Here is a 12,748-nt window from a genome sequence, read left to right as displayed (position 1 = left end):
ATAGAAGAGGGCATGTACTGGTAGTTCATACATCGAGGGCGTTAATCAAGTACACACAAAAATAAGTAAACTAGCACAGAAAATGCACCTTTCTGTTAAAAATCTGGTCTGAAAAATCGCAATTGGGTTTTTTTCCCCAGGCCGTTCTTTTTTGGGGGTAGAGTTTTTCTGATTTTGGTGAAAAAAAATAATCTCATTTTCTGCCCTCGCAGTCAACTTTTCTTGTTTTTTTACAGTCGCCATGTCGAAAACGGTGACGGTTGTTATAGGGCTACTGCCACCACCTGGTGAACTGGTGACATTTATTTTTGTACACATTTATTTTAAACTGCGGTCAACATTGCTGGCCGTTTTTGCCTGTGTTTTTTGCTCCTGTTTTGTTCTCGCCCACTTCCTCGTTCCGATTAATCAACTTCCGCGACAAACGGTCCCCAGATCGAGTGTGCGCTCATTCCTCTTCTCCCTAATAAACTGTGAGTTACGTTACGCGATTGGGTTCTGCTTCCTGTTTCCTGTTCTGGTTTGTGACACCTTCGTCATCTGGTCGCTATAGTTTTTCTCGACAGATGAGCCAGATATTGGCATTGCGGGGCCAATGCAGTACAGATACGAGTATCGAGATTTCACTTTAGTTTGTATCGGCGAGATAAATAAAGACAGCCAGTCGCTAATCCAGCATGTCTTGTCTTTAAAACGACTGAAACAACTCATATAACAACCGCAGATGGGATCGTTTAACGAGTACCGGTATTACTATGGCGCATACTCCGCCCTCCAGCTGCGAGGACGTAAAAAACGTGAAAAAAACTCCAACTCCGTTGCTATATTACTGCGGCTCGATGAGCGATGGATGAATCAAGGCAGGATTTTGTGGGCGGGGCCGTACCCTCACGGTAGGCCGTGCGGAGTTTGCGGGATTCAAACGCAGTTTATAGAAGCAGCTATCAATCATGGCGACGAGCCTGGGAGATATTCGAGAAAGCGAGATGGAGAGTGAGGCTAATACATGTGCATTTTGGTAAAAATGGAGCGTTTTTCTCAACTGGAAGAAGCAGTTAGTGCTAAAATGTGATGCTGGAACGAGTCATTTTGTCCCACGTTTACTACTTTGTCTGACTTCTTGAGTATTTTTCCACCGGAGAATATTTCACACATGCACATACACATTTCTGGACAAAATAACTCATATATATATATATATTGTCATTTTGATCATATTTATAAATATCATCATCATCATTATTTTTATATTCTAGTTAGGAATTTAGTATTAAAATGTACCGTTTACCAAATTGTTCGAATTAGTTATCTAACAATGCGCGCTCGTTTCTTGATGGAAAAAGATGGACAAGAATAGCCGACATTTTCACACGGGGGCAGATTTAATTTCAATTTAGCTAAGTGAACTCCATCGAATATTAGCCGAATTCGTGTCGCTCGAGTCTCCGTCAAGCCTTCTCTCTCGATCTTCTGCCTTTCTCGATCTACGTCTTTCTGCAAGCTGGTGTGTCGGCTCCTCCCATGGGCGTGCCAGGAAAGCCCCCCACCACGTGGGCTTCACCTCGGAGAAGAGCGTCCCGATGTCTGAAAAACTCATATCAGCAGAGCGCTTATCAAAACAACTTCTCCAAACAATGCCTGCCGTACCGCGTCAGAGTTCTGTTATCAACAGAACTGAACAAAACATTCCGCATTCGGATCAGCGTGACCTGTCATTGAACTTCCGCCACCCGGTGAAAATCTTCATTGCGCTCGATAAATATAACTTGTATTTAATCGTACAAAATCCTTTATAGTAAAATGTTTAATATCCTTCAATCTTTATTAAATGTATTTTCATGCATTATTACCATTCTTAACTAGACTACAAGGCAAGTTATCAGGAGGAAAATCCAAAGTTTTTAACAGTGTTTCAAAACAGTTTAAAGGTGTTCCAGTTATGTCAAATTCCATAAATTCGGTTTTGATGTCACTGGCCAGAAACGGAGACAGGACCCAATAGCGTTCGTTTACTCAGCTTTATTTAGAAGGAGGAAAGGACTTGCACCCACAATCCGGTGATCGTTGGTCACTGGTAGCAGATTGCTTGGAACGTGGAAGTGGCACTTCCGTGTTGAGCGGAGGCAGCGTCGAGAGCGAAGAAAAAAACAGGTTGATGGCCGGGACGGAGGAGCAAAAACGTAAACGGGTTCAGAAAAGAGGTCGGCACCGGGAACCAGACGGGAATCAGGGCAGGATAGAGTCAGGAGTCAAAAGGGGCTTGCCTAGCGTGTAGCTGAGGTTCGCAGACGAACTGACAATTGTTGACAGGAAGGTGGGGGTTTAAAAAGAGGTCAGCAGCCAATCATCGTCCATGGCTGTTGGCACCAACGGAGCAGACTGAGGTGCCGTGCATCAGTAATCATGACATTAGATTACTATTATAATAATTATAGTTATGCATTCTAACCTTATTACTCAGATTGATATCACATAAATTGTTTCTGTAGATTTAACATTCTTACCCATCATATTATCATTTATATTTAATATTATTGTTACTATTGAAAAAAGCATTATCACAAACATTTCTATGACAATTATAATTCTTATGATTGGTGTTTTTAGTAGTAGTAGTAGTAGTAGTAGTAGTAGTAGTAGTAGTGGATGGAATAGTACTAGTTGCAGTAGTAGTCATGGTAGTTAGACTTGTAGTTGCAGTAGAATTAGTCATAGTGTTAATACTATTAACTGTACTAGTTATATCTGTAATTTAAGTATTATTAACAAATGAAATTAGTAGTAATAGTAGTAGTAGAGTAGTAGTAGTAGTAGTATTAGTAGTAGTAGTTGTCACTATTATTCATACTACTAACACTAACAGTAGTTATAGTATTCTTATGATTATTTTTCAAAGTAGTAGTAGTAGCAGTAGTAATCGTCGTAATATTAGCATTAGAAGTACGATTAGAGGTAGAGGTTTAAGTAGTGTTATTATAATTGGTCGTCGCAGTAGTAGTAACAGCAATAGTAGTAGTCAAAGTAGCCATAGCATTCGTATTTGTATTTGTAAAAAGTGTAGTCTTCATATTATTAATTTTTAAATCAGTAGTAGTAATAGTAATCATATTATGAGCATTAGGAGTACTATTAAAAGTAGGAGTATTCTTATAATTTGTAGTAGAAGGATATAGTAGTACTAGTTGCTGTAGTAGTAATCGCTACTGTAGTATTGCTAGTAATAGTAGACGTTGTGGTATTGATATTATAAGTATTAGTAGTACTAGAAGTCTTTGTAGTATTAGTGTTATTTGAGTTAAAAATGTAGTAATAGGATTGGTGTTAGTTGCAGTAGTGGTAGTATTAGTATTATTAATAGTTGTAGTATTACCAATCTTCAAATTAGTAGTAATAGGAGAAATATTGGTAATAGTTGTCATAGTATTGGTAACTAGAAGTTGTATTGTTAGGACTATAATTGCTAGTAGTAATAGTAATAGGACCGGATGGCGGGCTTTTTGAGCTCAGTATTTCTTTAAAAAATTATGTTTTGCCCACACAGATAAGTTCCTGGAGGGCTCTCGATCTTTTCTCACATACAAATATCGTTCTCGATTTCAGATTCATAATCGAGTCGTAAACCTTAACAAGGCCAAAGGAAGAATTAAAAGTAAATCGGCGGGAGCTATTTAAAACACCATTTTAATTGGCCCGCTCCCTGAAGACTTACCAAAGAACTCCGATACAAACGTGTCCGTTCGGAATATGTTAGCGCCGCTAGTCATGGACTCGATTTTCAAAATGGGAGCACGAGTGAGCTCGATGCACATCTGCCGTCTCGGGGACGCTTTCGCGAACCATTTCCATCAAGAAAATCACTCGGGCTGACACAAATGACCTCACGCGTTGAGTTTTACGACACCGTCACTTTCTAAATATCGTCCTCCAGCAAGAAACCGGAAGGTATTGAGAAGCTTCTACAGACGCTGCCCAACTTACGAACAAGCTAGGCTCTGGGAAATGGTTCCTAAGTTGAATTTGTTCATAAGTTGCTTCAGTGCTATATGTTGTATGTTTAAGGTTTGTATAAATATGTTTAAGGCTTGTAGAAGTAACCTGTTTTGTTTTGTACTAAAAAACAAAAAAAATCATAAAATAATATCCTCTATAAGGATAAACAAGTAAAGTTTAACTTACTTTTAGAAAATGAGCTTCAACAGTTAAGTGACTTCCTCCTCCGTGGTTGAAAGTGGCCGAAAAAAAGAGTTCTGACCATTTTCTCAACCGCATCAAGCTTTCTTATTCCACTTTCATTTCAAATCAAATGGCTTGCCTCTTCTTTACACTAACCATGTCAAATGGATGCGAGAGATATTGAACCATAAAAATGTTCTAAGCGTGCTGGAGAAAGAGTATACAGACGCTCCCCTACTTACGAACATTCGAGTTACCAACAACGGTACATTTGAACATTTTTTGAGGGATGTCGAAAAATATCCGGACATTGCTGTGGGTTAGATTAGTTAGTTAGTTGTATTATGCATTTGTTTCAGAGTACAGGCCAGTACTGTAGTGTGGCACTGTGATAGCTCACAACCAGAATCCACCCTGAAGAAGAAATCCTCTTCTTAGTTCGTGTGTAAACATACTATACTGTATCTCCAGCGCGCTAAGAACTTTTGACATTTGTATTGTTTAATATCTCTGGCATCTATTCAATATGGTTGATGTAAAGTCTGAAGAAGAGGTGAGGCTTTTGAAACAAAAGTGGAATAAGAAAGCTTGATGCGGTTGAAAAATGGTTGGATTGCGTTTTTTTCGGAAGTCGCCGAAATCTTCCAAAAGTAAGTTAAACTTCACATTATTTTTCTTCAGAGTCAAGTCATGTTTATTTGTGATGCTCCTAATCGCAAGGAGTGTCAAAGGGCTGCACAGACCACAGAACGTCAACGCCTAATGTGTAGCTTTGTTTTTCAGTACTATGATTTATCATTCAGCATGCTTTGTAACGTTAAAGAGTATATTATTTTATCAAACGTTTATTTTTCAGTTTCAAAACTATACAGGTTACTTATACAAGCCTTAAACATACGTATATAAACTTCAAACATACAAAATATAGCACTGAAGCAACTTACAAACAAATTCAACTTAGGAACAATTGTTTGTAAGTAGGGCAGTGTCTGTAGTATGTTTACACAGCAACTAGGAAGAGGAAGCCAGATTTCTTCTTTGGGGTGGATGCTGGGTGACCTCTCACAGCGCCACATGCCGGTAGTGGTGGAAAGAAGCACTACAGGACTGCCCTGTACACTGAAAAACACACTACAACTAACCAATCTAACTTACAGCAATGTCCGGATATTTTACGACATCCCGAAAAAAATGTTCGTATGTATCGTTGTTACTCGAATGTTCGTAAGTAGGGGAGCGTCTGTATTTGAGCGAGTTATCGCAAAAAAAAAAAAACCCGGGACTCAGAGCTATGTTGGCTGCACTGACAGGCTAATGACATGCTGAGCGCTGCAATGCTAATGTAGCATTAGCGTCCAACCAAATACTCGTTTCTTTGCCTCCTGAAAGAAGCAAAGCTTGTGTAAACATTAATAACGACCACGGGAAGATCGACTCCAAAATCTTTTCTCTCCTCAGTTTCTATTTAGGAGCACAAACTAGCTCGTCCTGAACTAAACATGAAAGTCAGACAACACGGGATGTATTGGAATGCCAACTGTTCTAACTGAACAAAACAGGGAACATACTCACATGGGCATAGAACGACTACCTAACGTTCCAACAGCAAAAAGCTCTAACAGAACAAAACTTGAAAGGCAGGCACACTAATTAGACTTAGCCAAACAAAGTATGAAAGACAAACAACGCATGATATATTGGAACACTGACTAACGATCGCGCCCTAGGGGGCCTACGCCCCAAGGGGGTGTGTGTCACGGTTGCCATGGAATCGGAGCGTCTGCAAAACTCCTGCTAAACTCTGTTGTGATATGCCGAGCCTGTGAATCCCCGTTTTGCCTGTGTTTTTGCTCTTGTTTGCCAAGCCCTGTGAATTTGATCTTGTTTTGTTCCCGACCCGATCTGTTTGATTTTGACCACTTCCTCGTACCGAGCAATCTACTTCCGCGACCAACGATCCTAGAATCGAGTTTGCGCTCATTCCTCTGCTCCCCAATAAACTGTGAGTAACGTTACGCGATTGGGTTCTCCTTCCAGTTTCCTGTCCTGGCTCGTGACAGTGTGCATGGTTGACCCAACGCTCGTCCCTTTGTCCGCAGAAGATATTGAAGGGTCTAAATCAGAAAAGGGGAATTTTCGTAACCTGTCAGAGAATATTTCGACATAATCTCTAGAGATGATTCGCACATTTATCTTGGGGTCTTATTTGAATACCTCGTGAGTATCTGCGCAGGGTTCTGTTCAGAATTGCATTGGCTAACCAATGTATCAATAACAATTTGAATTGTTTACTACTGGCTAAACATATTCAGTGGTAAAGGAGACAATCTCCATTTTATCAATACAGGCCCTTATGAAATGAAATGATCTGCATTTATATAGCGCTTTTCAAGTCAAGACTTCCCAAAGCGCTTTACAGTGTGCTTCATATTTCCCAATAGTGGCCGTGCAGCCCTGTAAGGCGCTAACCTGCTTATGTGGGGTATTAGGGGTTCAGTGTCTTACCCAAGGATACTTCGACATGTAACACGGAGGAGCCGGGATTCAAACCTGCGATCTCTTGATCCCAAGACGAGCTCTCTACCTCCTGAGCCACTGCCGCCCCACTCTTATAGGCCAGTGCGGGCTGTGGACTGTGAAAAAAAGCCAGCTACTGGCTAAGATTGGTGTCAATCAAAGGTCATAGCCCTATTGGAAATAATTGTACGGGTCTATTCATTTGTCAATGGGAATTATGTGGCGAAACAGATTGATTGCAACAAGAAAGGTCCAACAATGCAGAAATGCTTTTAGGTGGATTTTTTTTCTTTTTTTATCTGTTTACATTATTGTGCATTTTGGAATCAATATTCAGATTTGTGGGTCGTCAGAACGTGAAATTTTTCATTTTGACTCATAAAAAAAATATATATAAACCTCCCGCATTTTGTGTTTTTGCAGGAACGAGGAAACATCGCGGTTGTGTTTAACGTCGGAACGGACGACATCAACATCGAGGAGACGTCCAAGTTCGTAAACGACGGGAAGTACCACATAGTCAAGTTTACCAGAAGTGGCGGAAACGCCACTCTGCAATTGGACGACCTCCCGGTCATCGAGCGATACCCGCAAGGTGAGTCGTGCGCTATCGCTAATGCTAACCGTTAATTCAACAATTGAAATGCGATCGTTTGAGGATGTCATGTTGTTGGTTATCTTGTAGAAAAATACCAGTGCCGTCTTTAACAAAGTACTTCATGATTCTTAATTGCTTTTTTTTTCCTTCCAAATTTTAATTCAATGCTGAAATAAAATGAAAATTACTCATATATATTGAGTTTGGAACCTATTAAGTGATTTTTGGCATTGTTTTTTATAATAAGAGTGAAATCTTTGCCCAACGCTGGTATTCTTCTAGCACCTCTTACATGTTAATAACATGATTGTATTTACTGTGAAGATATTGCAATGTTTCATTGTTTATTATCGTTATCGAGTTGAAAAAAAGGTTTTGACAAAAGCTACTGTGGACCCAAAAATGCACACCCTTAAAGAATGAACTCAGTTTCTGGGCGGTTACATTAAAGGAAAAGAATTTGTTATTGAAACAAAAACAAGGTTTCTGTTTTATTAGAATTATTCCGCAAAATATTTTTAGGTGACAAATTAGAATCTTTCATGTTTTTCTAAAAGAAAAATATAATATAAGGTTTTTGGAGGACCATGCATCAACTAATACACATGAGCCATTTTTTTACAGGGTTTGTACAAAATTCAAGCACAAGTTTTTCAAGGCTTTTTTCAACTCAAATTTTCAACTTTTCCAGTACTTTCAAGGGAAGGAATCCAGCGCCGTTTTTTTTGTTGACTTTGATGACTAAAATTAAGTTGCTATATTGCTGCTAGCACATACTTTGTGCTATATTGAGCTTTTCCCTTCTATGATCTTTTTGTGTCAATGGGCTGCTATAAACTAACATAAATTCTGCCATTCTGCTCCAACAATGCATGTTTAACTTGGCTACACTTGTCTACAAAAACAGGAAGGACTCTGTAGGTGTTGGGGAATAGTTGAGTTCAATACGGAGGACAAAAAAGGAAAAAAAGCAGAAAAATGAGACAAATTTGGACTCATTTTAATGATATTGATATACTGAATCAGAGTGCATTCAATCTTTCAATTTTAGAGACTGCTAATCCTTTTCTTTATTGTTTCAATTTATATTTTTTTGCGTGTTTTTCAGAAGATCTGTTAAAAAAAAAGAATTATAAACGGTTATTTTTTGCATTTGATTTATTTGTTTACAGCACTTAAGAGGTAATATTGTGAATTTTTGTTGAATTGTTTTGCATTTTCTGGGATTTTGTGTTAACGTCTGACTTTAAATCTGTTTAGTGTGTAAAAAGCTGAAATTAGTGTTTTACAATGTTTTTTAACATCTGTGAATATTTCGATTTATATTCCATGTGTTTTTCAGGGATCCCTTAAAAACATATGAAATTACTAACTACAAAACAAAAAATGAATTGTATGTTTTAATATCATTGATAATATATCATCAATATCATCAATATAGCAATATATAAAAAAAATATATATATATAAATATATATATCTGAGCCGAAAGAACTAAATAGAGCTGTCTTATTGGGTGTGGCTAGTAGGGGGGAGGTGATGCTTGAGAACACATTAAAATTAAAATATATTCTAGGATTTCAAGCATTCGTACAAACCCTGGTACTAACCTCTGCAAGAATGCGATCCCTCCACTCTCTTTGTTTCATTAGCTTCATTGCGGACTAAATACATCCAATCGCAAGGCCAGTTTTCACTCATTTCTATTTGACACGTATGCATGTACGCTGTTAATACTCTGCCCGAGCAGACAGAAAAATTGACGCTTGTCCAGTCCAACCGGCACGTTACGAAAGCGGAGCGATAATCGTTCTTCAGAGACTTAGATTACCGTTGTCATAATCTTATTAAAAGAACCTCGTCCTTTCCTTCTTAAGTGTGACCACTGGCGATCTACATTTTGCTTCTGGAGTCGGATGTGTATGGCACTTTTGGAGGAAAACAGCACGATGCTGACATTGAGTATCAATAATCGTTATGGAGATCGTTTACTAATTTCCTGATATGTGCAAGGCACGAGGAGAATGACTAGCTTCTCCTTCCATAATGCTGGTACACCTAGCATAAAACTCAGTGGTGAAGTCAGAAAACATTTCAGAAACCCGTCAATTTTGTGTTGTTGCTTACATCGATCATAGAATTCTTAACGGGAGCATTATTACTCAAAATGTACAATATTTTTACTATCATTATGTGTTAACTTTCTTTATGTTTTGACGTAAAAGATCCAAATGCAAAACACACACCAGAAGTTGTCAAGGGAAATAACAAAAGGCGCTCCAACGGAGGGAGGAGGGCAGATAACAGGCAATGTATTAGGCTTATCTGTAAAACCTCAATGCTGACACACGAGGAGCCTTGACAGTTTTTAGGAAGGTAAAGGGATTTAACAAAAAGCGCTCCGCATAGGGAGGAAAGAAACAAGAGCAAAAGCAAAATACAGTCCAGAAAAACTCACAGCTAAAGGAATAACGAAAGTCTTTCGGGGGCATGGCACGGGGGACAGGCAGTCAAGGAATTGGGCAGGCAGGAACGGTTTTAAGAGCAACGATCTGATGAAGAAGGCTGTCAGCGCAGTCAGTGTGGAAAATGTGATGCAGGTGAGAGCATTACCGGTCCCTTTGGAGGGTGATGCGCTGAATCATCACACAATGAAAAACCCACAAACTCAAGTCTGGATTAATACAAATGTTTTATTGGGGACAAAAGACACAGAAGTGTTTGGAAAGGCAGCACAGATGGGCAGAAATATCAACGATCCCAATGTAAAACTCGAAAAAAGATAAGCCTAGAGTAAAATGTGGGGAAAAATAAAAAAAATATAGTAATGTAAAAAAGATAAAAGTATTGTATTCTATTCAAGCAAAACAGGATAAAACTAGTAATACTTAGAAACAAGGGTAAAAACAAAGTAAAGCTTAAAAATAAGATTTAGAATAAAGGAAAAAAGGAATAAAACTACAGTAAAAAATCAATCAAACTTGAGAAAAAATATAAAACTATAGTAATACTTAAAAAAAAGAATAAAACCATGGTCAAATTTGAAAAAAGCATACAACAAATCAGTAAAATTCGAGAAAAATATAAAACTATAGTAAAACTTAAAAAAAACTATTGAAAAAAAGAATACAAAAAATAAGTAAAACTTCATAAAAAATATAAAACTATAGTAATACTTAAAACAAGAATAAAAATATAGTAAAACTTGAAAAAGGATACAAAAAATAAGTAAAACTTAAAAAACAATATAAAACTAGTAAAACTTAAAGAAAAGATTAAAACTATAGTCAAACTAGGATAAAAAAATGATAAAAAGATCACAAAATCTTAAATTAGAGAAAAATGATGATTGAAAATAATTCAACTAGGAAAAACTATGCTGATTTAAACGTTTTTGACAAAACAAAACAGAAGAAGTTAGAATGTAATAGAAACATTTTTTCACAGGTTGATAATCATATTTTAAATGTATTTTTTCAAGAAAAACAAGATAAAACTATCGCAATACTTAAAAAAAAAAGGGTCAAAAATTGTAAAACTCTTTAAAAATATGTTGTGCAATCCTACATTAAAGTATAATTATGAACCAAAATGATTATCCTGTATTGTACTGCACTACCCCATCTACAGATAATTAGTAGAAAAATAAGAAAAAAAAATGCAATCTTCTGCCCCCTAGTGATATGGATGTATTTTATAGTTACAGCATGCTTTTTCTTACTTGCAAAGATAAAATTGGCTCTCATGACTGGTCCCATGACTCGAAAACACTGAAAACGAGTTTAGGTGGGTAGCAGGACAGCGCCGTTCTGCAGACAATGGCAATATCTAATGGTATTAAGTGTGAGGGGTCTTAAGCGTCATTATCCTCCCGGGAAAATTCAAATTTGCAGCATTTCTCGCTTTTTATTCCCGCTCCGCTTTGCTCTACGCACAAAAAGGCCGGGCAGCAACAAAAACAAGCTAAAAAAAAGGTGGTAGCAGGGGGGTGGGTGTTTTGGCTTCTCCTCCTCTTCTCCAGTGTATTGGCCATGAAAGTAATAGCAACACAATGGCGCTGGCAGGCCCTCAGGGCGCCATGCGGCATCCTATTACGCTAGCCCATGAGCACGCACTGCGCACACAGATAATAAACGCCTGGCTGCCTTCTTTTTACTCTTATCACTACACGCTGCACTTAAATGACCCCCCCCCCCTTTTTTGCGTGTACCTTTTACCTCTGGCTGACCACCCCTGCTCGTTCTATCCATCTCACCTTCACTCCTGATTTGCAGGATGCAGAGAGGGGTGGAGGTAGGGGTTCGCTTTTTTCATCAGGGCTGTATTTTTGTTCCCTCCGTTCTCTTTTGTACCTGCTGGGGCTGCAGGTAGAGAGTTTGGAATGTGGTATGAAGAGACCGGGAAGGAAAGCGGATGCCGGAAAGTGCACGGACGGGACGATAGTTTGCTGAAATCCAAGCGAGTTCTAGCTCTAGGCCAAGGGGTCTCAAACTCATTTTAACTCGGGGGCCACACGATAGAACAAACATTCTCCCCGGGGCCGGACTAGTAGATTACAGAGAAAGAAAAAGAGAGAGAAATAAGAGAAAAAGAGGGAGAGGAAAAAGAGAGGGGGAGGGACAAAGAGAGAGAGAGAGAAAAAGAGAGGGTACCACAAAGAGAGAGAGAGAGCGAGAGACAGAGAGAGAGAGAGAGAGAGAGAGAGAGACAGTGAGAGAGAGAGAGAGAGTGAGACAGAGACAGTGAGAGAGACAGTTAGAGAGAGAGATAGAGAGAGAGAGAGACAGAGAGAGAGAGAGAGAGAGAGAGAGAGAGACAGAGAGAGAGAGAGAGAGTGAGACAGAGACAGTGAGAGAGACAGTGAGAGAGGCAGTGAGAGAGAGAGGGAGAGAGAGAGAGATAGAGAGAGTGAGAGAGACAGTGAGAGAGAAAGAGAGAGTGAGAGAGAGACAGTGAGAGAGAGACAGAGAGAGAGAGAGAGAGAATGAGAGAGAGAGAGACAGTGAGAGAGAGAGAGAGAGAGAGAGACAGTTCAAGAGACAGTAAGAGAGACAGTGAGAGAGAAAGAGAGAGTGAGAGAGAGACCGTCAGAGAGAGACAGAGAGAGAGAGAGACAGAGAGAGAGAAATAGAATGAGAGAGAGACAGTGAGAGAGAGAGAAAGAGAGACAGTGAGAGAGACAGTGAGAGAGACAGTGAGAGAGACAGTGATAGACAGTGAGAGAGACAGTGAAAGAGACAGAGAGAGAGACAGTGAGAGAGAGAGACAGTGAGAGAGACAGTGATAGAGACAGTGAGACAGACAGTGAGACAGACAGTGAGACAGACAGTGACAGAGATGGAGAAAGAGAGAGAATGTGATAAAACAAAAGGGATAAAAAGAGAAATAGTGAGAGAGGGGGAAAGAAAGATAGTGAAAGAGAGAAGAGGAGAAAGTGAGAAGGGTAAAGTGAGTGAGAGA

The 12,748-nt window shown here is 39.0% G+C and overlaps 1 protein-coding gene across 11 annotated transcripts in view; it reads left to right on the top strand.

Moving 5' to 3' along the window:
* Positions 1 to 12,748, top strand: part of LOC148354133 (neurexin-1a-like) — a 370,466-nt gene that overhangs the window by 300,352 nt on the left and 57,366 nt on the right. For all 11 annotated transcript variants that reach the window (XM_088351405.1, XM_088351402.1, XM_088351398.1 and 8 more), the window contains one exon: positions 7,114 to 7,285. In XM_088351405.1, the coding sequence (XP_088207531.1) occupies positions 7,114 to 7,285 (172 nt within the window). The remainder of the gene's footprint in view (positions 1 to 7,113; positions 7,286 to 12,748) is intronic.

The sequence above is a fragment of the Urocampus carinirostris genome, chromosome 13, assembly GCF_059441175.1.
Source record: "Urocampus carinirostris isolate Australia breed hairy pipefish chromosome 13, RoL_Ucar_1.0, whole genome shotgun sequence".
Taxonomy (NCBI): Eukaryota; Metazoa; Chordata; class Actinopteri; order Syngnathiformes; family Syngnathidae; genus Urocampus; species Urocampus carinirostris.
This window is presented reverse-complemented; position numbering and strand designations above follow the sequence as displayed.